This window comes from Chrysochloris asiatica, unplaced genomic scaffold (assembly GCF_000296735.1).
Source record: "Chrysochloris asiatica unplaced genomic scaffold, ChrAsi1.0 scaffold00010, whole genome shotgun sequence".
NCBI classification, from domain to species: Eukaryota; Metazoa; Chordata; class Mammalia; order Afrosoricida; family Chrysochloridae; genus Chrysochloris; species Chrysochloris asiatica.
Genome location: NW_006408528.1, coordinates 14552695 through 14578299, shown reverse-complemented (window position 1 = coordinate 14578299; position 25605 = coordinate 14552695). Strand labels below are relative to the sequence as shown.

Here is a 25605-nt window from a genome sequence, read left to right as displayed (position 1 = left end):
AACAACAACAACAACAACAAAATATATAAATGATACACCATCTTTTGTCTTTAAAAGGAGTCTTTGGGTGGTGCAAAGGATTAAGCACTCAGTACTAGCAGAAAGGTTGGCAGTTGGAACACACCCAGCAGGACCCTGGAGACAGGTCTGAGGATTTACTGAACGATCCCAGCTCTGAAAACCCTATAAAACAGTTCTACTTTGCACACATGGGGTTACCATGATTGGATTGGCTTCATGACAACTAACCAACACCAAAACCACCTTTAAAAATGTTCTTTAGGACTCTAGGTGTTTGTTTCCATCTGTGAGCCAGGGTAGGAAGCTTGAGTCGTGCATAGAGTTGATCTGAAAAGAGTGAAATCAGTTTCAACCCATCTTTTTTCAGGTGTGTGAGAGAGTTGTTGTTATTAAACATGGGTCTGCTTGTTTTCTGGTATTTACATAATTGTAACATTCTTTCTTATGTTGAGTCCTTAACAGTTTCCATGTTACTGGTGGCTAGTGGGTTGGTCCAGAGAAAAAGAGGAAGACCCGCCCCCCCCACCCCCAAGAGATGGATTGGCCAAGTGGCAGCATCAATGGATTTATTCGTGGCAACAGTGAGGTTGGCCCAGGATCGGGCGGTGTTTCTTTCTGCGGTTCGTAGGGTCGATATGAATCAGCACCGACTCGTTGGCACCTAACAACAACAACAACAACAACAACAACAACAACAACAACAACAACAAAGTGGGTTGGGATAAGGATGTCTGGTAGCGTAGTTGTTACAAATCGGGTTGCTAATCTTACGGTCAGCAGTTGGAAACTACCAGCTGTTCCGCGGGAGAAAGATGAGGCTTTCTGCTCCTGTAAAGATTTATAGCCTCGGAAACTTGTACAGGGTCGCTATGAGTCGGAACCGACTGCACGGCACATAACAACAAGTGGGTTGGGTTGCTAATCAAAAGGTCAGCAGTGTGAGTCCATCAGCCGCTCCTACAGAGAACGATGAGACTTTCTGATACCGTAAAGATTTACAGCCTCAGATACACTCTAGAAAGTCACTATGAGTCGGAACCGACACCACGGCACACAACCACCACTAACAATCGCTTAAAGTTGAAAAAAGAACTTTAATGTGACATGTGTATTTTATTATTATTATTCTTGTTCTGGCTTGATCACACAGGTAGTGAAAAGATGGGTAGCGTCCAAACTGATTTGGTTTTATGCTTTGCTTTTTCTTGCCAAGGATATCAAGACAACAGCCCTAAGCTTGGCTGCCGCTGATTGAACAAGCCTGGACCAGCCCTTTCCTCAGCCTAGCCCAGCGCTATTTTAGGAGTCGCTCGAGTTCGCAGTCACCTCTGGGAAAGTACGTTCCCTAGAGTTCTCGCTCTTTCCTTGAATCTCACCTCCCGTCCCGCCCCTCTAGACCTGCTGGAGTTTCTTCCATTACACTCTTTGGAGGCGTCAAGTCAGTGTGCTTTGTCTCCTCAGAGTTTGTCCCTGTCACTCAATGTCACTCGTGTTAGGTTTCTGCCTCTCCCAACAGGAACAATCGGGAGCAGACACTTGTGGAAAGACCGGCAATCGCCGTGGTCACTCAGAACAAGTTTTGTTGATTTCACTGACGTGCCCGCTGTTTTGTTTGCTGGGAAATGTAGTACCTTGATAACCCTCTTTTTTCCATTACAGGTGCCGGAGGTGGCCGGAAAACTACATTTCCCAGCATGCCCAAGAGAGGAAAGGATGACCTGGGTCTGTACTCACGTGATCACCCACTATGGCTTCCCGATGTTGGGGCCAGCTGTCTGGTTGTTCAACGTGATTTGTTAGCTCATTGTAGTCGGTTACCCCTCACGATTTCGACATGCAAAAAATAAAATCTCTCATGACCCGACAGGTAAGTCAAGGCGGCTCGAGCCAAAGCTTCCTTTACCTCCGCTGGGAGAGAAGGAGCTAAGATGTTCTTTTCCTGGGCCACTGCGGGCGGAGACCTGAGTTAATATGTATATAGCTGGTGGTAGGTGGTAGGACTAGGGAACCAGAGCACATTGTGGAAAACTAACCTTGGCCGCCTGAATCCGAGCCCTCCTCTACTGGTTAGTAGTCTTTTTGAGCCATCTTTTAGACGAGATGAGGATTTGGTTTTTCCAATGAGGAAATCCTTCTTTCCTCCCCCTTTCATTGTCTTTATAGTGACAGCCTTATAAGACCCCCCGCATTCATAATATCTGTGAGCCAGGGTAGGAAGCTTGAGTTTGTGCATAGAGATGATCTGGAAAGGGTTAAAAAAGCGAATAATTTTCAGACAGGATCTCTGGGTAATTTGCAAGCCTTGTAGTATAAATAAGTTTCCGGATGTGACTACAAGAATAGTAACTGTCTTTTTTTTGCATCCTGTCTCTCAGGTCTATTGATGTGCACCTCTAAATTTTATTTTTACTTTTTATCATTTGTTACAACAACATATATGTCCTTTTATTTTTTGCCAAAGGATAATTCATGATCAAAAGTTTTGTCTAGCCCCACAGCCCCCTTAAGTGCCATCAAGTTGGTTCTGACTCAGTAACCCTGTAGATGGTTGCCAAGGAGTAGCTGGTTAGTTGAACTGCTGACCTTGTGGTTTGCAGTCCAGTGCTGATTCTACAGTGCTCCACCAGAAGCCGTTCTTTATTATTTTAATATATGTGTGTTGCTGTTAAGTGTTGTTGAGTCGGTTCCGACCTATAGAGACACTGAATAGGGTTTCCTAGTAGCGGCTGTTAAGTTTGAACCACAAGTTAGTGGTTCAAACTGACTGCAGTCAAACACTTAATCAACAGTGCCACACCAAGAGTCCTTATTTTAATATGAGAGGTACAAAATTTAGATCTGTTTTGGATTCACGTAGTTTTGAGAACTTTGGAGAATGTGGAGGGTAATCTCTTAGTGAAGGGTTCATCTGTGAGGTTTTTATTATTACTATTATTATTATTAAATAATATACATTCTGAATTGAAGTTTTATTTGAGAATTCAGAGTTTTGAGAGAGTTCTGGATAGATTATAAATTGTAAATTTCTGGTGGAAAATGCATAAGTCGTTGTTATATGGTTATTTTACTTCTGTCAAATTGTCAATGTCATGAAAACAGAATTTTTAAAAAAGTTCTGTAGTTATATGAGGGAGTTTCAAAAAGTTCATGGGAAAATTCCAATATTTTTCAATTCCCTTTTTCCAAAAACTTTTTGAAACCCCCTTGTATTTGCAACAACAGCAACCAAAAAAAAATAAGAAAAAGTTTTGTAGATAATAAAAAGATTTAGGTAAGTGAATAGTATTACATTTGAGAGTCCTTCACATTCGCTGAGTGTTTCATGCCATTACTTAATTGGGATTTATATTTAGTAGGATTTTCAATCGAGCTCTATTACATAGTAGCTCTGTGACGTTGGGCAAATCCCCTAACTTGTTTTGAACTTATAAAATAGGAATCAGATCATATACTTCATAAAGAGCTTGGTACATATAACGTGAAGTGAAAGAAATTAGTAAAGGAGTTAACACAGATCCTGGGCCATATCTAGGAAGTACTTGATCACAGAGATTGTCTTTGACTACATTAATGGTAGAGAAGTGGGAAAACTGGAAGCTTTGAAGTGGATGATTTCAGGCTCACTTTGGTATTTGTTTTAAATATCCCAGACTGCCATTAGAATATTGCATGTGGACATTTGTGCATCAGTTACCTTTTGGTCACCCATGTAGTTTGCCATGCACTTCAATGGAGTACAGCAGTTTTGGTTGGTTAATTGTTTCTTGACTTTATTTTGTAAAATAAAGAAAAAATACAGAAGTCCAGATACTAAAAGTCATGTGAAAGAAAAAATACAGAAGTCCAGATACTAAAAGTCATGTTTCTTAAATGTGCTGAAAATGATAACTCTTAAACCTTAATCAGTTCCTTATTAGACTTAAGCAAAACCAATACGTTAGGGTGACAAGTTAGGAAGAAAACAAAAAACAAAGAACATGTACGTATGAAATGCTGGAACTATATTTTATAAAAGATTAGATCAAATGAGTTTCACACAAAAATCATTATGAATTCTATGAATATCATGGCTTGACTCACTCACATTTGGCCATTATTAATGCACAATTTAAAGAATTTTTGTGATATGAAAATAAGGTATGCATAGGTCCTTTGATTTGTACTGTTATTGAATTGAATAATACTTTTTGAAGCATACACAAAGGTGTTTCTGTAAAGCTACAGAATTCATTAATAATATACTGGTGGAGTAATGCAGAGAGATATGAAATTAGGATCTATATAACTTAGATTTTCTGTTATTTCAGCTCTTCTAGAATCTTGGTTTAGAGGGAGGGAGGGCTTTCACTTAGTTAGTTGAGATCTAGTCTTCAGCCTTCTCCATTATATTGGCCTCTAATCTTTTGTTCAACAAATGTTTATTGAGCTCTGTGTGGCGGCCACTATTCTAAGTGTGGGAGATGTGGCAGTACACAAATTTACAGTTCTACCACAAATGTGTTGGTATTTGCTTTGTCGCAAAGGGGGCTAGGGAATGCGGGGAGTTGTTGGCAGTTTGAGGTTATGTACAATATCAGGTCAGGTGGTCCTGGAAGACCTCACTGAGAAGGGAACATTTGAGTGAAGACTTGAAGGAGGTGAGAAGGGAAGCATGAGAATATGTGGGAAGCAGCATTCTCAGAGGGAGAGAAAGCCAGCGTAGAGGTCTTGAGGCGGGAACAGCAAGAGGCTGTTTGAAGAACCAGAGTGAAGTGAGTGAGGAGAACAATAGCAGCAGAAGAGGTTGGAGAGCTGAGGGCAGGAAGCAGGTCTCCAAGAACCTTATAGGCTGTCACAAGGCCCTGGATTCGATTTTGAGTAAAATGAGAAACAGAGGAGCGATGTGATTGACATACTGTTCAGAAAGATCATTCTGGCCAATTATAGGAGCAGATTGATGGGGAAAATGAGCAAAACCAGAGAGACCAATAAGGAGGCTATTTCAGTTGAAAAAGTGCATTGTGAATAAATACAGTGTGAATGTTGTTAAGTGCCATTGAATTAGTTCCGGCTTATAGCGACCCTCTATAGGGTTTCTGAGGAGGGACTGGTGAGTTTGAACCGCCAACCTTATGGTTCGTCGTCTGGTCAATTTTTTATACATCTAGTTGGTTTACACTCATAACAACGTTGTATAGAGTTTCTGAGAAGCAGCTGGTGGGTTCAAACTGTTGACCTCACGGTTAGCAGTGCAGTGCTTATCTTACAGCGCCACACCAGACTCCAACAAGTCATGTACTTTGTTTCATTTCAGTGATGGCAACCCCCTCAGTGGAGCGTCACATAGCTCACTGCCTCTCTGTGGTTCTTGTTTCTACTCCTCCATTCCCAACTTCTATGAATTTTGTCGTTAGGTAGATGCTGTCCTTGAGCTTGAATAGCTGACATTCATGCCATGGTGTGCACTAGTGTTGTTGTCCCCCCATGTACCTGTTTAATGCTAAGCTGAATATTGAGTCCCAGCGGTGAGTTCTCTTCCAGACCTGTAGGAGACCAAGGGCCATAGTTTCCAGCAGTCAGTCACTTTCTGACCAGCTAGCCTGGTCTTCTTTATAATTTTGAGCTTTGTTTTACATTTTCTCCCATTCTACCCAGGTTTCAGAACAGTTGGTAGTTTTCATGAACTTTTTGAAGTACCCACATTTGAAACCTTTCTGGTTGTGGTGGTTGTGTGCCATTGAGTCATTTCTCAATCACAGCAGCCCTGTATAGGGTTTCTGAGGTTGTAAATCTTTCAGGAGCAGAAAGTCTCATGTTACTCCCATGAAGCAGCTGTGGATTCGTATTGCTATGGTTAGCAGCCCCGAGAAGAATCCACTGTACTCCCAGGGCTCCAGTAAAACTTGGTAGGTCTTTCTTGTTTTCAGCAAGCATACCTGAAGACTTCAGTTTGAGGTCCATTGTGTGTTCTCATAGCATGCAGTTGACTTCAAAATGAAGTCATATGGAAGAAAACACTCAGTATTTCTTAAGCTGGGGAACTGAAGTAAAAATTCAAGCCTCGACTTGAAATAGTGAAGGAGTCCTGGGTGTGGCGCTGTGAGCTAATATGCTGGACTGCAAAGTCCCTTTGAACCGCAAGGTTGGTGGTTCAAGCTCACCAGCTGCTCCTTGGAAACCCTATGCAGGGTCACTATGGGTCAGAACCCGACTCAAGGACACTTAACAACAAACAATAATGAGCAAAATATTGAATGGTACAGAAAGCATCAAAATGAGATGGAAGGAATACACAGAGTTGCTGTACCAAAAAGAAATGGTCGATGCTCCTCTGTTTCAGGACGTAGCATATGATCAAGAGCCAATGATACTGAAGGAAGAAGTCCAAGGTGCACTGAGCCACATTGGCAAATAACAGAGCACTGGGAATTGATGGAGTACAAATTGATAACCTTTCAACAAACTGATGCAGCACTGGAAGTAATCACTCATCTCTGCCAAGAAATTTGGAAGACAGCTACCTGGTCAACTGATTGGAAGAGATCCTTATTTGTGCTTATTCCAAAGAGAAATGACCCAATGGAATGTGGAAGTCATCAGACAATATAATTAATTGCACATACAAGAAAAATTTTGCTAAAGATAATTCAAAATTATAGCAGTACATTGACAGGGAATTGCCAGAGACTCAGAGGGATTCAGACAAGGCCGTGGAATGAGGGATATCATTGCTGACGTCAGACGGATCGTGGCTGAAAGCAGTGAACACCAGAAAGATGTGCTTCACTGACTATGCAAAGGCTTTTGATTGTGTGGATCATGACAAGCTATGGACAACATTGCACAGAATGAGTATTCTGAACACTTAGTTGTGCTCATGAGGAACCTATACATAGACCAAGAGATAGTCATTTGAACAGAGTAAGAGGACAATGAATGGTTTAAAATTCACCTGGTAAAGGTGTGTGCCAGGGTTGTATTCTTTCACCATATTTAATTCAATCTGTATGTTGAACAAAAAGTCCAATAAACTGGATTGTGTGAAGAAGAATTTGGCATCAGGATTGGAGGAAGACTCATTAAAATCCTGTAATATGTAGGTGATACAACCTTACTTGCTGAAAGTGAGGAAGACTTAAAATACTTATTGATGAAGATCAAAGACCACAGTTTTCAGTATGGGTTGCACTTCAATGTAAAGAAAACAACCCTCACAACTGGACCAATAAATAACATCAAAATAAATAGAGAAAATATTCAAGTTGTCAAACACTTCATTTTGCTCAGATCAACTATCAACACTCATAGGAACAGCAGTCAAGAAATCAAATGGTGTTCCTGACTCAATCAATGATATTTTAAATAGCCTTGTCTTATATGCCTGTGAAGGTTGGACTATGAATAAGGAAGACCGTAGAAGAATTGATGCATTTGAGAATATTAAAAGTACCATGGACTGCCAAAAGAACAAACAGATCTGTGTTGGAGAAAGTACAGCCAGAATGCTCCTTAGAAACTAGGATGGCCAGACTTTGTCACTTATACTTTGGACATATTATTAGGTGGGACCATGCCCTGGAGAAGGACATCATGCTTGGTAATGTGGAGGGTCATCGAGGAAGAGGAAGATCCCCCCAATGAGAAGGATTGGCACAGTGATAGCAGCAGTGGACTCAAGCATAGCAATGATTGTGAGATTGGCACAGGACTGGGTGGTGTTTTGCTCTGTTGTGCATAAGGTGGCTATGAGTTGGTACCGACTCAACAGCACCTAATAACAAGTTACTGGGTGGTACAAATGACACTTAATAACAACATAACTTAAAAACCGGAGGGTACTGCTCTTTGTCTCAAATAATCAACTTCTGGTGCTGTGGGTTAATGTGCCAGACTGCAAAGCTGTTTGAACTGCAAGGTTGGTGGTTCATGCTCACCAGCTGCTCCTCAGAAACCCTATATGGTGGTCGCTATGGGTCGGAACCGACTCGACGGCACTTAACAACAACAACAACAAGTACTAATAAGCATATTCATGAGAGGTTCAAAAAGTTTGTTGAAAATTCCATTATCTTTCAATTCCATTTTTCCTTGAACTTTTTGAAGCTTCCTCATGTAGAATGGAGTCTTGGTGATGCCCTGTAGTGTAAGCACTGAACTGTAACCCACAGGTTGGCAGTTCAGACTCACCAGCCACTCTTTGGAAACCGTATATGGGGTCGCTGTGTATTGGAATCAGCTCAATGACACTTCACCACCACTACCACCACGACATATTTATAGGACATCAGTGTGCTCAAGTGTGGCAATGATAGTGAGGTTGGCCCAGGATTGGGCAGTGTTTCGTTCTGCTGTGCATAAGGTCGCTATGAGTCGGTACTGACTGGTACTCAATGGCACCTAACAACAACAACAACAACAGCAAAAGGATAACTTTGATCCCCGGTGGCACAGTGGTTGATGCTTCACTGCTAAAACATTGACGTTTGGCTCCACCAGCATCTCTGCAATAGAAAAGCCTTTGGAATCTGCTTCCATGCAGCCTGGGATACCCTGTCGAGCAGCTCTCCTTTGTTCTGTAGGGTTGCGGTTAGCCTGAATCTACTGGACTTTATGATAAAGCGCTCCTTAAATTACTGTTGTAGTTCATTTTGCCTAGAGACTAATAGGGAATTTAGGTATATGCGTTGACAGCCTATTGTAAGAGAGATTTTTAAAGAAAATTTTAAGTTGCTGGCTGACTATTTTTTTCTTGAAAAAGTTCCCTAGTACAAATGAGGCTTTCAGAATTCCTCACTTAATATGATTATAGCAAGCACCAAGTACTGAAGAACTAATAAAGAACAGGTAGAAAGCATTGGGATTTGAGATTTTAAGTCTTAATTCTGCAACATAAATTGAGTACACTGGTGAGAAATCATTAATTAAAATGGAGTCATTACATATATTAAGTATTTAAAAAGATTTGACTAGCTCAGATGGTTAAACTTTTGTATTTATGAGTTGTAATACTATTACCTGCCCCTTTTTACCAGGTGAATGTGTTGGTAATTGATGCTGTTCATGTTAGTTACCACTGAGTCAGTTCCCATGTTGATCCCATGGTGCAGAGTAGAATTGTACTCCATAGAGTTTTCAAGGCTGTGACCTCTCGGAATCAGATTGACAGGAATCAGATTGAGGTGTCTGTGTAGGTTTGAACCGCCACCTTCCAGTTACTAGTCTAGCATTTAACCATTTGTGCCACCAGGGATGCCTGATGATTAATGTTGTTGTTGTTGAAGACCCAGTATAGGGTTTATGAGGAGTGGCTGGTGGGTTTGAACTAACAACTTTGGGGTTAGAAGTCCAGTGCTTGCTTATCTTTCGGTACCACACCAGGACTCCATGATTAATAGATAATGCTTTTATTTTATAGAATGCTTTTTGTCATCTAAGTTTCTACCCTTTGTTTTATAAATTGTATTCGAGTTAGAAGTCAGCCATTAGTAATTAAGGTGCCATATAATGTTGTTGTTATGTGCCACGGAGTCGGTTCAGACTCATAGTGATCCTGCACAAGGTTTCCGAGGCTGTAAATCTTTATGGGAGCAACAAGCCTCATCTTTCTCCCGCGGAACAGCTGGTAGTTTTGAATTGCTGACCCTGAGGTTAGCAGCCCGATTCGTAACCACTACGCTACCAGAGCTGCCATATAATAGTCCAAAAATTGCTAAAAGTACATCTTTATTTGATTTCATTGTCATTGTTTTTAGAGTACATGTGCTATATATTTTAAAGCAAAAACATTTTAAAAACTGATTTCTGTATCAATAGTGTGAGCTGTAATTTTATAATTCTTAGTGCAATTAAAATTTGTGTTTCCTTTTCTCTTTTTTTTAAGGGTCTGAAAAGCCCTCCAGAGAGTTTCAATGATTTGGGTGCAATTGAGAGTCTTCGAGTCCCTGGAAAGGTATTGATCTACATATGTGAGCGTGACTCTTCGCTTCCTTAAGAAAATATTACTGCATTTGGGTATTAATTGACTCACAGAAGCTTTTCTTTCCTGTAGGCAGATGAATGTTATGATTAAGCTCGGCAGATTTTTATAGTGTGGTATGCTTGGGGCTTGTTTCTGCTTTCATTGCTCATTGGGATGCAAGATGATTCATTATTGTGCAGCAGGAAATGTGAAATTGATAAGTTTTAAGTTTATTATTGTATCATATTCTTAGCCTGAAAGCATTTATTTATATTTAACTTAGTGATTTACCTGTTGTAACTTGGTGAAATTAGATGAAATAATTTACTGAGAGTATCTATTGAATTTTAATGTTGTAACACTGTGAGTAAAAAAATCATGGATAAAACTGTTTTTATTGTAGAGCAGATGCTGTTGGATATAGCTGATAAAACATAATTTATTCTACATTTTAAGAGTCCTGGTGTGACGCTGTGGGATAATGGACTGGACCACAAGGTCGGTTGGAACCTAAGGTCGACGGTTCAAATTCACCAGCACCTCCTTGGAAACCTGATACTGGATTGCTGTGAAGTCAGAACTGACTTGAAGGCATTTAACAACAACAACATACTAAATTTTAGATCTCTTAGACTTTAGCCCTCTGACATTCATGTGAACCTCTCAGTTTATACATTTAATATGTGCTATCGACTTGACAGGAGCTCTGGTAGCGTAGTGGTTACGAATTGGGCTGTTAACCTTAGGGTCAGTAGTTCAAAACTATCAGCTGTTTTCACTGGAGAGGGATGAAGCTTTCTGTTCCTGTAATGATTTACAGCCTCGGAAACCCTGTACAGGGTCGCTATGAGTCAGAACCAACTCCACGGCACATAACAACAACAATCGACTTGACAGAGTTCTGGTGTGGCGCTGTGGGATAATGCGCTGGACTGCAAGGTTGGTGTGAACTGCTAGGGTTAGCAGTTCAAACTCACCAGTCCTTCCTCAGAAACCATATACAGGGTTGCTATGAGTAGCACTTAACAACAACAACAGCAATTTGAAAGCTGGCTGGCTGGCTTAGTTTTGTATGATTGGTTTAGGTATGCCTTTGATTTTTTTTTTCCCCCCATGAAAGAAAGATACAGGGTGAGGGCAGGCACAAAACAAATAAATACTTGTTGTGGGTCATGACATGAGAACATACTTGTTTAAATATAAGAAAGTATTTTTATTTTCATACTTCATTCCACAAATATTTATTGAGCCTGTATATGCTTTAGCATTTCTGTTAAATAACATTGTTATTAAGAGCTTTGAAGAGTGTTGACATGCTCTCTTGAGAAATAAGATAAATGGATTTGACTTGACTTTCAAGCTTCCATGAACAGCTTCCTAAAAGTGCACACTAAATGTAGAGCTTGGTTTCAAGAGCACCAGCATGGAATATGGAAAGGGTACTCAGGTAGGAGTGTAGAGACATAGGTTCAAGAGTTGACTTCAGTGTTCAGTTCATTAAAGGGTAAGCTCTTCTTGGGAGAAGTTGTTGTTCTATGTGTTTCAGTTTCTTTATCTCTGTAAACGTTGAGATTGGGCCAGATGATATTTAAGAGTCCTTTTAATGGTACTATTTTATACTTTCTGTGTTGTAATATTTATAGGAGGGAAGTAGAAAATATGCATTCAAAAAAATGTACTGAGTAACTTTTTAGAAGTATATCAGATAGATATACTTCTCCCAGTTATAAATTTGTATTGAAATTTATAACTGGGAGATTTATTTCTTTATTTTATTTTTTAAATCTTATTATTATTTTTCTTAAATGTTTTATTGTGAATTATGTGATAGTTTACATGGGAGAACATTAGTTTTACATTCATTCTATCGTATATCGTCTCATTGCCATGGTTACAATCCCCTCCATGCAATCCTTTCCCATACCCCCCAGGTCTTCAGCACACAGTCGCTCTCCCTCTCTGGATCTAAAGTCTCCAGCTGCTCCATCGCTCCACGTCATCATCTCTGGCTCCATTTCAGGCATCACTGCTTCTCTGGGTAGGGTCCCGCTCTCTGCTCTTCTCCCTTGATGGTCCTAGGGACCTCCGCTCCTAGACTGAAAAGTTGATCACTCCCCTCCTTGCTATAAAACGTCTACCTTTACATTTCCAACCCTCACAATCAGTCCTGATAACAATTATTCACTATTGTATCACAAGAGACCCATCTGCATTTCATTGCATCAGCCCCGCCTAGTCAGATTGAATACTACTCACTGGAGATTCTACCTTTCTCCAGGCCCTCTGGATCTAGGTTCCCTCTTGAAAGCTTGTAAGCCAGTCAATTCTTGCCTTTGTAGCCCCCCGCCCCCCATTTTGGGTAACCAATGTCCAAGTTGCCCATCCCTGTCTACTCTGTGTGTGGAGGGGGTGGGAATGATTCTTGCTGTAAGGACTTGTTCCCTCTTTTGAGCTACTGCTTCCATAGGTGTAGGTCAAGTTCATCAAATTGTATGAGGATGCTTTTTTTTTTCCCCTCTTCTTTTTACTTCTGGTTGAGCTCTGATCATCCAGTCACTGAAGCCAGGATAAATGGGTATTATCTGCAAGTGTGGGTGTTTTTATGCATATGCCCTCTCTTCTTATCAGCTGGATGCTTCACTCTCCACTCTAGTCCTCTGTGGCTATGTCACTGACTCTGGGTCCAAGAGTCCATAACTGGGAGATTTTTTAAAGCTTTTTTGTAGCTTCATTGATTCAGGTAAAGCTTTAAATTTAAGACTATTTAACATCAGGATAGGCATTTTCTGTAGGTGGTACCTAACATGACCATGGATCTACAAAATCATCTACATTATTTTCTGCTAGGCATTTTTGGCAACAAAAAATATTTTTTAGCAACATTTTTTTTAACCTTTAGTGAATTTGTGCTTTTTTTAAATTAATGAGTTTAGATGCTTTACAATTCTTAATCTTTTATGTTGTTAAGTGCTGTTTTGTTGGTTCCAACTCAGTGACCCTGTTTAGGGTTTTCAAGGAGCAGCTGGTGGGTTTGAACCTTGCGGTTCACAGTCCAGTGCTGATCCTACAGCGCCACACCAAGAGTCCTAACCTTCCATATCAGATCACAAAGGATCATTTATGTAGTCCCATTTGGCAAAAGTTTATTGAGCCAGGTAGTTACTAAGTATTGAAGATCTCCATTGCACTCTCAACCCAAGTAGGGGGAGATGCGCAAAGAAAAATACTGTGTTATTACTTATTATGGAGTACAGAATATTTATTTTTGTTTATCCCTTCCCATTTGAGTTGAGAGTACGCTGAGTTGGAATCAGACTAAGTGGCAGCTAACAACAACAGTAAGTATGAGGGGGCTTCAAAAAAGTTTGTAGAAAAATGGAATGAAAAGATAATGGGATTTTTCCATGAACTTTTTGAAGCCCCCTTGTATAATAGAGGTCTAGCCCTGGTGGCATAAGATAACAGCTAGACTCATAACCTCAAGATTGGAAGTTTAAACCCACCAGCCACTCTGTAGGACAAACATAAGGCTATTTCCCCTCCTGTGAACATTGGGAGTCCTAGAGTGGCAGTAATAGGATAAGCACTGGACTGCTAACTTCAAGGTTGGTGGCTCAAATCCACCAGGGACTCCTCAGAAATCCTGTACAGGGTTGCTGTGAGTCAGAACCGACTCGACCACATTTAACAAGAACAACAGCATACTGTTGTAGGCACAGTGGTAGCATAGCTAGGAAAAGGAGTCATGCTTTCGCATCAGCTAAGGAATAAGTAGATGTGAGTACAGTCTTGTAGAGTTGGTGATTACAGCCGAAGGGGGTTTGTTAAGTGACAATCAGAAAACCAGGGGTAGTGACAAGGGAGAGGATTAGAACATGGACTGCAGGAAATGGAAAAGGGTTGCATTGGAGAGAACATTATTTAGAATTGAAGGAAGATTATTTTGAATGTAGAAGGTGAAGAAATTGGAAAGACTGGTTTTTAGCTTAGGCACTGGGATTGAGCAATGTTTTGATAATGTCCTTTAATAGTATTTCTTCTTATAGCGAGTAGGGTCTAATGAGACCTTAGAATATGAAAAGAACACCAAAATTAAGATATACACACCGAGACCCTGGATTTTCTTTGCACCTGAATACCTTTTCTCCAGCATTAGCCTCTGAATGGACAGGCAAACAGTTTAACGGTGCTCACTAAAGCTGAGAAATACTTTAAAGTGAGCGTTTGGTTTTTAAGGTTTGGTATCTCAATAGCTATTTTCTTAAATGTTTTCCTATCACAGAAACCTATTAAAAAATACCTGCTAAAACTGTAAATGTATTGAGTAAGGGAAGTTTGCTTCTTAATTTTGTGATTATATTACATGTTAATAACAGCAAGTTGCTGTGACTAGATCTGTTTTTATTCATGATCTGCTTCTTAAAAATGTGTTTTGTTTCACTACTACTATGTTTAGAATGTGATGAAAATATTTGATTTTTATCATTGCAGTTTGTTGTAAATCTCGGTTTAGATAATGTTGCTTTAATGATCTTTTATAAAAATCTTGTGAGTAATTTTGTTAGAATTTCCTTTTGAATTGTAAACTCACCAGTGTTCCACTAGATGGCACTGAAAGCCTTTAGAAACAGTAGAGGGATTAAAAGCTATGTTTTATTTAACACACACACACATATAAACGGATGAACTGGCTTCCTTTGATGGATTATTATTGTTGTTCTAGTGAGATTTTAAGTAAATGCGCCCTTTCCTCACATAATCACACATCTGGTAATTCATTAAAATGTACGTGGTATATGTATGGTCTCAGTATCTGTGATCTTGAAGTAGATTTGAATCCTATTGCATTTGGAAACAGATCAAGCCTATTTCTGCTCAGTGATTTATGGGTTTTATGGCACCGAGTGAATATTACAAGCTTCGTGTTTTCTATTTTTTTAGGTCTGTTTAGATTTGGGTGGCTAAACTTTTTTTTTTTCCTTTTGCTTTCAAGAATTCGAGTTATAATGTGATGGTAACTTTAATAAGACTAATTTCTGTTTTTTGAATTTGTTATAACAGGATAGCTTTATATTAACTGATGAAGAAACGTAAACAGTACAAAAAACTTGTCCTGAAAACCCCAAATTCATGGTTTACAATAGCAATATTTCTTTCCTTTCCCCACTCCCAAACACAGTTTTTTGAGGTTTGTTCCTATATAGAAACTGTGGTCTCGTAAGCTGAGTGCAGAAATGAGATTTGGTTTGCATTTCACATTTTATTCTACTAGGCATTTCTGAGGGATTTTGAAACCTGTCTCACGAAATAAAGATTTTGCATGCATCTTTCTATTTGAATAAAAACCTGCTATTAACGATTATGGATTTTTAAGCTGTTTGTGGGTTTAAAAATTAGCTTAAATTGCTTTTCAAAAGTACAGAGAATATTGAGTTGAATAACAATAAGAAGAGCTGCTAGACTGTTATAACTGATGCTTTGCATTTATAAAGGTGGTTATAAAGGTCCTCAACTTGGGTTGGATATTTTGAATAATTTCACACAAACCCACTGCTGTTCAGTGGATTCTAATTCATGGTGACTTGGTAGGACAGAATAAAACTGAGTCTCTGGTAGCGTAGTGGTTACGAATCGGGCTGCGAGCCGCAAGGTCAGCAGTTCGAAACTACCAGCGGTTCTGCGGGAGAAAGATGAGGCGGTCTGCTCCGGTAAAGATTTACAGTCTCGGAAACCCTGTTTAGGGTCGCTATGTGTTGGAACTGATTCCACGGCACATCATCACCAACAACAGGGTCTCTAAGGCTGTAAATCATCACCACCAACAACAGGGTCTCTAAGGCTGTAAATCATTATGGAAGTAGACTACCTGTCTGTCTCCTGTGGCTGGTGGGCTTGAACTGCTGACCTTTTGGTTAGTAGTTACGCTCTTTACCTCCTGCGCCTTGCCTTCACTGTACCCTGATAATCTGAAAGTGGTGGTTAGATAAAAAATTCAGTCTCCTGTTTTCTTCCTAAGCTTGAATACATTCCCTTAAGAGATGAACTGTTAAATTGGACATTGCTTTGTAAAGTTACAGCCCACTTTCTTAGAAACCATTAATAATACTGAAAATGTATTATTCAATCTCAGATTGTTTTATAGACTTGAATCCTCAATTCTCATCAAACCTATTGTTGTTAGGTGGAGGGGAGAATGACTTGGCTAAAAACCAAAGCTGTTGACTGAAATTTCAATTATAATTGTTTTTCTTTAGTTTTTATGAAGTTAAATTTGTGGTGTACATTTATTTGCGTGCACTCATATAGCTTTATCTCAGAGATGATCAGAATAGAAAAGTAGCTCAGGGTAGTATTATATATAATTTACAGTACATTGTGACTGCTAGAAAAGACAACTTCTAAAATATTGAACAAATTTTTGTTGTCTACCACTTTCCTGAAATAAATCTTGCTCAGTTTATTCTGTGAAGTGAATATTGAATATCTTATATTTACTTTTTGATACAGGTTCTTGCACAATGATAGGTGTTAAGATACTTCAATTTTAATAAAGGAAAAATGCAGCTATGATATGTTTAATATATATTGGGTTTTCAAAAATCTGATGCCTTGCATTGTGTTGCCTCCTGCTGTCTGTGTGAGTTCTCTTGTCTGCCATTTTCCTCCCTGCGGGGAGCCTCCTTCTATTGCTTGAACCTACACTGGGCATTCACACCGCGCTGTTTTTGCTCAGGATTTGCTTTATATGTGTAGCTCCATTCCCCCAATTTTTCAGAATTGAAATTCTACTTATTCTCAAATTCTTCAAATGCCACCTCTTCTGTTGGATGCAGGTGGATGCCCTTTGTTTGTATTTCTCTCATGTTCTTTTCTGTGCTGTCCTAGTTGGCTTTCATCGGACCTCTCTTATTGCGTTAGCAGCTATTGGAGGGGAGGGCTTTACTTTATTCATCTTTGCTCCTGTGTCACACAGTTGGAAAGTTTTCACATACAGGGAATTTTCTATGAAATAAGTGTATGCATTTGATTGGGGAAGGTAAAGTGGTATAGATCTTATTGCTAATGTGGGGGAAAGACTTCATTTGTTTCTTGTTGCCTTTGTGCTTTTGTTTGCTTTCCTCTTTGCAATTAAATTATTTATCACTTTTCTCCGACTTTAATTCTAGTGACATTGTTGTACTTTTTCTGTAACTTAGGTGTTGTTGTTGTTATTGTTAAGTACTGTGGAGTGTGTTCTGACTCATAGTGACCCTGCACAGGTTTCCAAGGCTGTAAATCTTTATGTGAGCAGAAAGCCTCATCTTTCTCCTGTGGAACGGCTGGTAATTTTGAACTGCCAACCTTGAGGTTAGCAGCCTGATTTGTAACCACTGTGCTGCCAGAGCTCCTTAATTTAGGTGTTGTTGTTGTTGTTGTGTTGATTGTTAATAGCAGGATGCTGTGGCATATTTGATAGTCTGTAGTTGTTTACTCTGAAGTGGTTCACATACACAAAAAATTATTTTTGGGATTTCAGATTTTACAGAGCTTTATATATATTTATTTTTAGTTATTATGTGACCTAAAATTTACTATGAAATTCAAATCCTTTTTGTTTTGTTTTATTAGATTTAGTTTTTGAAATTTTATTTTTGTAACATCAGTCTATGAGACTGAAGGAGTCCTGATATGGTGCTGTAGGATAAGCACTGGACTGCTAACCCGAAGGTTGGCAATTTAAACCTACCAGCCACTCTATGGAAACTCTATACAAGGTGGCTGTGAGTTAGAACCAACTCAACAACAATAATAAAACGGAATATTTTATACCCTCAAGCTAAAATATCTAACATTTTATAATCATTCTTAATTAATATGTTTTAGTGTAAAAATAAGAGTTTCATTTCCCCCTGATTTTGCCCTTAAATTATTTTTTGAAGGGGATCTCTTACTCATTGTGTCCTTGTAAAATAGTAGGCTTGCCACATTGGTTGAGTTTAAAGTGAAGACATTTATATTCTACATCTTCATTCCTAAGGAATTAAGTTTATATAGTACTATAATCAGAGTTATAGAGTAATTCTGTTGGAAAAATATGCAAGATAGTTGTTTTTATTTAATTTTCTAGTAGTTTATATGAATAAAATACTACTGAAATCATTTAAGAGTCCTGGTGTGGTGCTGTGGATAAGCATTGAACTACTAAGTAAAAGTCAGCAGTTCAAACCTACCAGCTGTTCCTTGGAAACCTTATACGGGGTCTCTTGAGTTGAAACCAACTTCACAGCATTTAACAACAAAATGATTTAACATTTATTCTTATTTCTAGTTAGAAGAAAGAAACATTTTATTAAAAGTTTGTGGAAAAATTGGACTATTAAACATGAACGTAGTATCTTTTATTTTTGTTCTTCTATTCCTTTTCTAAAGTTGACTGTAAAATACTTTTAGTTTTGATCAGCACTTGTTATCTAGAATGGGATTTCCCTGTGGAACATGTGTTGGAGAATAAGGAGGAATCTCTTTTCCCACCTAATTGAGCAGGCTTTAGAGAGACTAGGGGAAGTCTTGGTGACACTGTAGGGTAAGGACTGGATTGCTAACCACAAGGTTGACAGTTCAAACCCACCAACTGCTTCATGGGAGAAAGATGAGGTGTTCTGCTCCCGTAAAGATTTATAGCCTCAGAAACCCTGTACAGGGTCACTATGAGTCGGCACCGACTCCACGGCACACAACAACAATAACAAAGCTCACACAGGGTGGCTATGAATCAATACCAACAACAGGGAAAAGCAGAGCCTTCTGGACTACAAGTGTTAGTGGGATTAGAAGGAACGTGATTTGTTTTCTAGTCAGAATGCAGCTTGTCTGAAGGAGTTGAGATGTATATTTTCATGTAAGAACTACCAGGTTTTCTGAAAGAGAGTATTTTATAGGATTAGTGTTTATTTGGGAATTACATTTTGTGTGTTACATTCCATTTTTTTGTTTGTTTGTTTGCCTTCCTAAATTTTTACCCATCACTGTGGTCTAGATTACATACATTTAATGTGTTCGTTGTTATACATACATTTAACTTCTTTGAAATAATTTGGGTTTGCACTCTCTCTGTAGTGTAATTGCTTTTTTTGACATTTTATGTGTATACACAGATTGCGCTCTTAAAATATTAACACATTTTTATTCAAAATGTTTACTTCCAAGATATTTATAAATGGAATTATGTTTTCTTTTTGACATTTTTAATACATTTGTAGATTTATTTCAGTGCCATTTTAAGAGTGAGTGTGTGCATGAATAAGAGTTACTTCCCTAACGCATGGAAAATGAGACATTGAAGTACAGATACCGAGTAAGTGAACAAGTGAGTAGCAGGGTTACGCTAGATCCTAAGGATCTTTACTGTCAGATGCACTAAGTCATTTATGGAGAACATCTTCATGGTGTTACATGCTATAGACACACATACATTTAAGGTAAAAGTGCTCACTTGCAGTCTATTTGAATTTTTGCTTGGCTCCAGACCTCATAATTTTCAATCTTAGCAGTTTTTGTAATCTTCACGTTCTATTTTTGATACTGTTAAAAAAATAATACTAAATAATAGAAATTGATTGAAGTTTATTTAATATACAACCTGCAAATAGGGACAACCTTTCCAACTACAGTCAAAATCTTCCAAAGAAGAAAGTATTTTTTATCCATTCTAGCTTATGGCTAGTAATTATGTGTTGCTAACAGGACCAGGGTATTATTTACATAGTAATCGACGGACATGTAACGTTTTCTGAAGAACAATTTATAGAATTATTGATTTATTCTTAGACTTACCTCTGGTCTGACCTTTGTAGTGTCTGTTGTTGAAACTGTTGTTGTTAATTGCTATTGAGTCGGTTCCGACCCATAGCGACCCTGTATAGGGTTTCCGAGGAGCAGTTGGTGAGCTTGAATCGTGGACCTCACGGTTCAAACTGAGTTTGCAGTCCAGTGCGTTAACCCACAGCGCCATACCAGGATGCTGTTGCTGAAACTGCACGTGAGTAATTTTTTGAAAGAGCTCAGTGTCCATGACTGGACTGTTACTTGACATAAAGAAGACTTGTTTGCTTTCTTGTTGATTATGATGCACAGGGACCCTATAGGACAGAGTAGAACTAATAGTTAACTATGGTACACAGCTTAAGTTTAAGTTGAACTCTAAAAAAGATCCAAATTAGGGCCTTTTTTTAAATGAAAAATATGCTCTGTCATCTAATAATCTAGAATATCTACATTTGGAAAGTTACATCCTTTAGTTGACCAAACACTTTTTGTATTTTGTATTTAGTTAGTGATGATCCACTAAGGATATTTGTGACATACTAATGACTTAAATGACTATAAAATGGTTTTAAATACTAGAAGATTCTCTTTTGAATCTAAAGATATTGTTAGTAGAGTTCTAGTTCATGTATGCACAGGTTTATTCCAAACAAAACACATTATAACTAATTGTTGTTGTTATTGTTTGTTAAGTGCTGTTGAGTCCATTCCCACTCATAGTGACCCTGCATAGGGTTTCTGAGGAGCAGTTGCTGGGTTTGAACCGCTGATCTTGTGGTCAGCAGTTCAGTGCTTATCCTGTAGTGCCACACTAGGATCTCTAGTCTCATGAGTGTACCTTAAAAAAAAAAAAGAATACTTTTTGTGCCATAGGGGAAAAAAACCCCCCAACCCAATGACTTAACAAAATTAAACATCTTCCCAAATCATGGAGTTTCTCAGCATGCTGCCCTACATAAAACAATGGCTTTTAAGTGGATAAAGTGTTTTAAAGTTGGGACAATCTTAAAGATGAGCCAAGAGAGGGAAGGCTGTCAACCTCAGTGAGAAACTGTGGCTGAAGTCCAGAAGCAGTGGAAGGAGGCCGTAGAATTGCCCCTCATGTGAGAGCTACTGAGAGAAGTTGGGGTCTCACAGTGTTGAACATTTTCAAATCGAAGGGCATATCTTGGCTATAGCAAGCTTTCAACTGGATGGGTGTCAAAAGTATTGCACAAAGATCAGCTAGCTCAAAGGGCTGATCTTATCAGTGTTTTAAGCAAGATTGAAGCTAATGAAGACAATTTTATGGAATGAATCATAACCAGGGACAGGTGTTAGATTTACCAGTACAATCCAGAGAGTGAGGTCTAGTTAAACTTGTGGCTTCTGAATGGATCTGCTGGGCCAGTTAAATTCAGCTTAGAAGATTATGGTGACTGTCATCTTGATAGATTTTCTTGAAGGACACAGGATAGTCACAGGCGCTTATTATAAAGAGGTTTTAAGAAAATTGAAAACCACATTGGTGAGAGGAAGGTCAGGAAAGTTAAACACCAAATCATTTTTTTTCATCAGTGTACCTGTTCATTCTTCGGAGTAATCAAGGTTGTCCTACAAGAATTTTGTTGGGAAACTTCACCCTATTTACCCTTTAGTCCTGAGCTTGCCCCTTCCAACTTCTTTTTGTTCCCCAAACTCAAAGAACATTTAAAAGTATTTGAGTCCTTGAGGATGCCAAAACTGCCGTTTTGATTTGGTATTAATCAGAGGCCAGAATTCTTTACGTTAAAGAGATGGAAATATTGCCTATAGACCTAGATGTTGAAAATCAATAGTTTTATATTTTAATATTTTTATTTAATTAAAGTTTCTGTGATTTTGTTGCAGTATGTTTTGACTCAAACCTCGTCTATACATGAACATATATGTATATGAGTATATATAAAAGATACATAAATATGATATGTACATATGAAAAGTACTTAAGATAGTTACACATCCAAGTTCTCTCAACCAGTTTTTGGTATACAAAAATTGAGAATAAAATATAAAATTTTTAACTGATCTTTTTTTTTTAATTAAATGAGTACATGAGTAGCTTATAGTTTCTGGCAATTATCTAATTTTCCACGAACTTTTCTGTTTTCTGTCTGTCTCTCTTCTTGGTTACAGTGGTTCACAAAGATACATGACTGCTAAGATGGGAGCTGTTTATTTCGATTCAGATGGAGTTCTGACCACTACAGGTATTATAATTGGGGCTTTTTTTTTTCTTACAGGAGGAATTCAGAGAACTTCGAGAGCAGGCAACTGACCCTCAAGCTGAACAAGAACTAATTAATAGTATTGAACAAGTGTATTTTTCTACAGACTCATTTGATATTGTTAAATATGAGTTGGAGGTAAAAAAAAATCTTGTTAAATATGTCTGAAGTCTGTTTTGTTTAGTGATTGAATTTGTGAGTGAGATTTGAATGCTTTTTAAGGGCATTATATTTTTTTGTTGCTGTAATGAAATGAACTGTCAGCATTATTTAAAAGATAAGATTAGGTTCTAAATGTAAAATTCAATGCATTTATGGAATACTGGCTAGAGAAACACGTCTGCATTTTTAGTTTTCAGATGCTTACAGCCAATATGCAAGTATGCGGCTTTTGTCGTATATTATACTGACTGAATATGTATTTAAAAGCTCTTAGACTTTTAATAATGAATGTACTTTTACATGATTGTTTGGTCTTGATAAATATTTTTATTCCTTGGGTTTAGCACAGCGGTGTTTGGAATTTATAGAAACTTCACAAAAAACAAAAAAAAAAGATCACAGTAGTAGAATTTGGTTACAGGCAAAACCAAATATTTGCAGTAAATGGAACAGTAAATGTTTTATGCCATAAAAAAAAAAAGCTAGTTTCTAATTTGTTCCAAAGGTTCATCAGTCAGTTGACTGAGATGTGAAGTCCAACTTTTCACATACACAGTGGTATGTATTTTTTTTTAGTTTTCCATGCTGGGCTCTGAAAGCTGATATAATCCAGAGTCTACTTTCATCAACTGTCACTATCAATCCATTGTACTTAATTGACGTTACTTCAGTAACATTGTGAGGTCTGTCCTGGACAAAGGATAAATCTAGGTTTGGTAGGATGGGGTTAGGTTTAGGCCTCCCCAACTTTCTCCTGTGACAGGTGTGGACACAGTGTCTCTGTGGCCCAGGGGTCACAGTCTCAGTGGCACATGGCTTCCCCCCAGGTGAGTGAAGCAGTAGCAGAGGTAGCAACTGGACGAGACCGGAATGGGAACACTGGAGGTTTGTTTGGGGTCGAGTAGGGGAGTTAGGACGGGAAGAACAGACAGGAATGAGATGTGACACTGTTTATAATTAGATTGTAGTTCACAAGTCAGAGGGGTCTGTGTAATTAATATAAGTGATACCAAGTTTAATGATTTCTTGCTCTTGTTGAATTTTTCTTCTGTAGAAACTCCCTCCTGTTCTCAATTTACAAGAATTAGAGGAGTATAGAGACACATTGAAACAACAGCAAGCTGCAGTAAGTAACAAGACCTATTTCTTTCCATCAAAACTGTAAATCAAAGGTAGTAGAGAAGTGTAATGTGCAGATTTTATGACTTTAACTTATATATTAATATATAAACAAATCATGTCTTTAACATGACTGACTCAAGTGATACATTTATATTATAATTAAATGTTTTATGAATGTAAAACAAACGCAGTTTTCCTCAGTTTCCTTTGTTGGATATGGTTTTAGAACATGGAATTCTAAGTGCGATCAAATAATTTCGAACTTATTGTTTACATTAGTACTGTTAGATTCCTTGTCATTTATATGTGACAACCCAACCTGTAGTTTTGTGATAAAGTAATCTTGTTTCAGATTAAAGGTCCCTACTTGTATTAGAAATTGGTTTAGAGAGAACACTAGGCTGAGAAGAGTCAGGAAGTCAGGGTTGTAGCCATTATGTCATTGTTGCTGACCTTGGGCAGGTTAGTTAACCACAGTAAATACTGGGCGCCAGCCAACCACAGCACATCTTTTCTGTTGTGTCTGTAAAATGATGGGTTAGGCCTATATTTTCTCTTATACGATAAAATTCTTTGATACTATGTTTTTCTCATTTTAGGCAGTACTCACTTTATGAAATTAAGACTATTGTAAAGGATGAATTGGTGTGGTGTTACTTTTTTAAAAAACTAATGGTGCAATAGTAATAAATGTATCGATTTGAATTTAATATATGGTTTTAATTAGGGCACAGTTTTCAATAATACATCTGCCAAGTAAAGCGTACATAATACATCCTGAGTGGGTAGTGGAGTCTCCCTGGGAGTAGCAGAGGTGATGTAGAGACGGCTGGACAGGAGAGGGGACTTGAGTCCAGGAGGGTGGTGTAGTTAAAGTAAATCCTGCTTTCTGAGGGTTAAATTTCAGGAGATGATAGCATTTTTTTCTTTCTTTCTTAACTTCAACGTGGTTAAATATGTATGTCTTATGGCTCTTTACTTCATGTAGTATTATTCTGTTGAAAATAGCCCTATGTTAAGGGCCATGTAGCCTAGTGGTCTTTGGAATTTGATAAACCTGGGTTTGCATCCTGACCTTACAATTTACTAACTGTGAGACTGTGGGTGGATTACTACTTTTGAGATTGCCAATCTGGAAAAGGAGTTTTGGTGTGGCACTGTAGTCTAAGCATTGGACTGCTAACTGCAGGTCAGTGGTTCAAACCCACCAGCTGCTCCTTAGAAACCCATCACAGGATCACTACGAGTCAGAACCGACTCAGTGGCACTTAACAACAACAACCTGGAAAATGAGAAAGCATGTTAACCTACCTCAGTGGATTGTCTTGAATACTAATTGAGATAATCTAAGAACATACTAGCACACTGCTTTGTACAGAGCAGACAATAATAACTACATGGGCTATTTTTTAAAAAGCAAGCAGTTCGCTTAATTTAAGTGGGTTTTTGTTTGTGCACATTGATAGAAATTCATAGGAGTTCTGGTGACATAACAGTAAAGCACTCAGTTTTTAACCAAAGGGTTTGTCATTGGAACCTACCAGCTACTCGTTGGGAGAAAAGGCCTGACCATCTGTTGCCGTAAAGATTTCAGCCTAGGACACCCTAGAGGTGGTTCTGTTCTGTCCTGTTGGGATACTATGAGTTGGAATCAGCTTTATGGTACACAGCAGCAAGAACATTACACATTTGTACATGTGAACATCCATCAAACAGCGAGCGCTTACTGATTTCAGTTTCTTACTTGGAGCACCTGTTTGGCTTTTTCTTAAAGAGACTGGTGTTTTCTTAATTAAGTTATTCCTAGACATTTCTATGGAGTCTTTGGAATTCTTAAAATGATAGTTGGGACAAACGATGCCATCTTCACTAATTGAGATTTATAAGCTATTTAAAATTTGATTTTCTTAATCTTAAAGGAGTCCTTCTTTGTAGACAAAAACCACAGAGGGTATCTGGAAATAAATTATAATTTCAAAGATACTAAAAGTAGATTTAAAAAAATGTGAAAGGGTGAAGTGAATGGAGTAGTTTAATGTGTCTAATGTTTTGTTCTTAGTTTATATGGGGAAGGGGAGCCAATTATATTTCTTCAGCAAACATCCATTCAGTATCTTTTGTGTGCCTCTCTTCATAGTAGGTTTGGTACTGGCAAGAGTCGCATGCTCAAAATTACTGTAATTTTAACTGTCATGTAATTGTTGTTGTTATGTGCCTTGGAGTCGGTTCTGACTCATAGCGACCCTGTACAGGGTTTCTGAGGCTGTAAGTCTTTACAGGAGCAGAAAGCCTCATCTTTCTCCCACGGAACAG

At 38.3% G+C, this 25605-nt stretch overlaps 1 protein-coding gene across 1 annotated transcript in view; it reads left to right on the top strand.

Moving 5' to 3' along the window:
• The first annotated feature begins 1772 nt into the window (after window positions 1-1772).
• Window positions 1773-25605, top strand: part of CCDC132 (coiled-coil domain containing 132) — a 145947-nt gene continuing 122114 nt past the window's right edge. Inside the window, exons 1-4 of the mRNA XM_006834292.1 lie at window positions 1773-1888; window positions 9881-9949; window positions 22024-22146; window positions 23225-23296. Of these exons, the coding sequence (XP_006834355.1) occupies window positions 1856-1888; window positions 9881-9949; window positions 22024-22146; window positions 23225-23296 (297 nt within the window). The 5' untranslated portion in view covers window positions 1773-1855. The remainder of the gene's footprint in view (window positions 1889-9880; window positions 9950-22023; window positions 22147-23224; window positions 23297-25605) is intronic.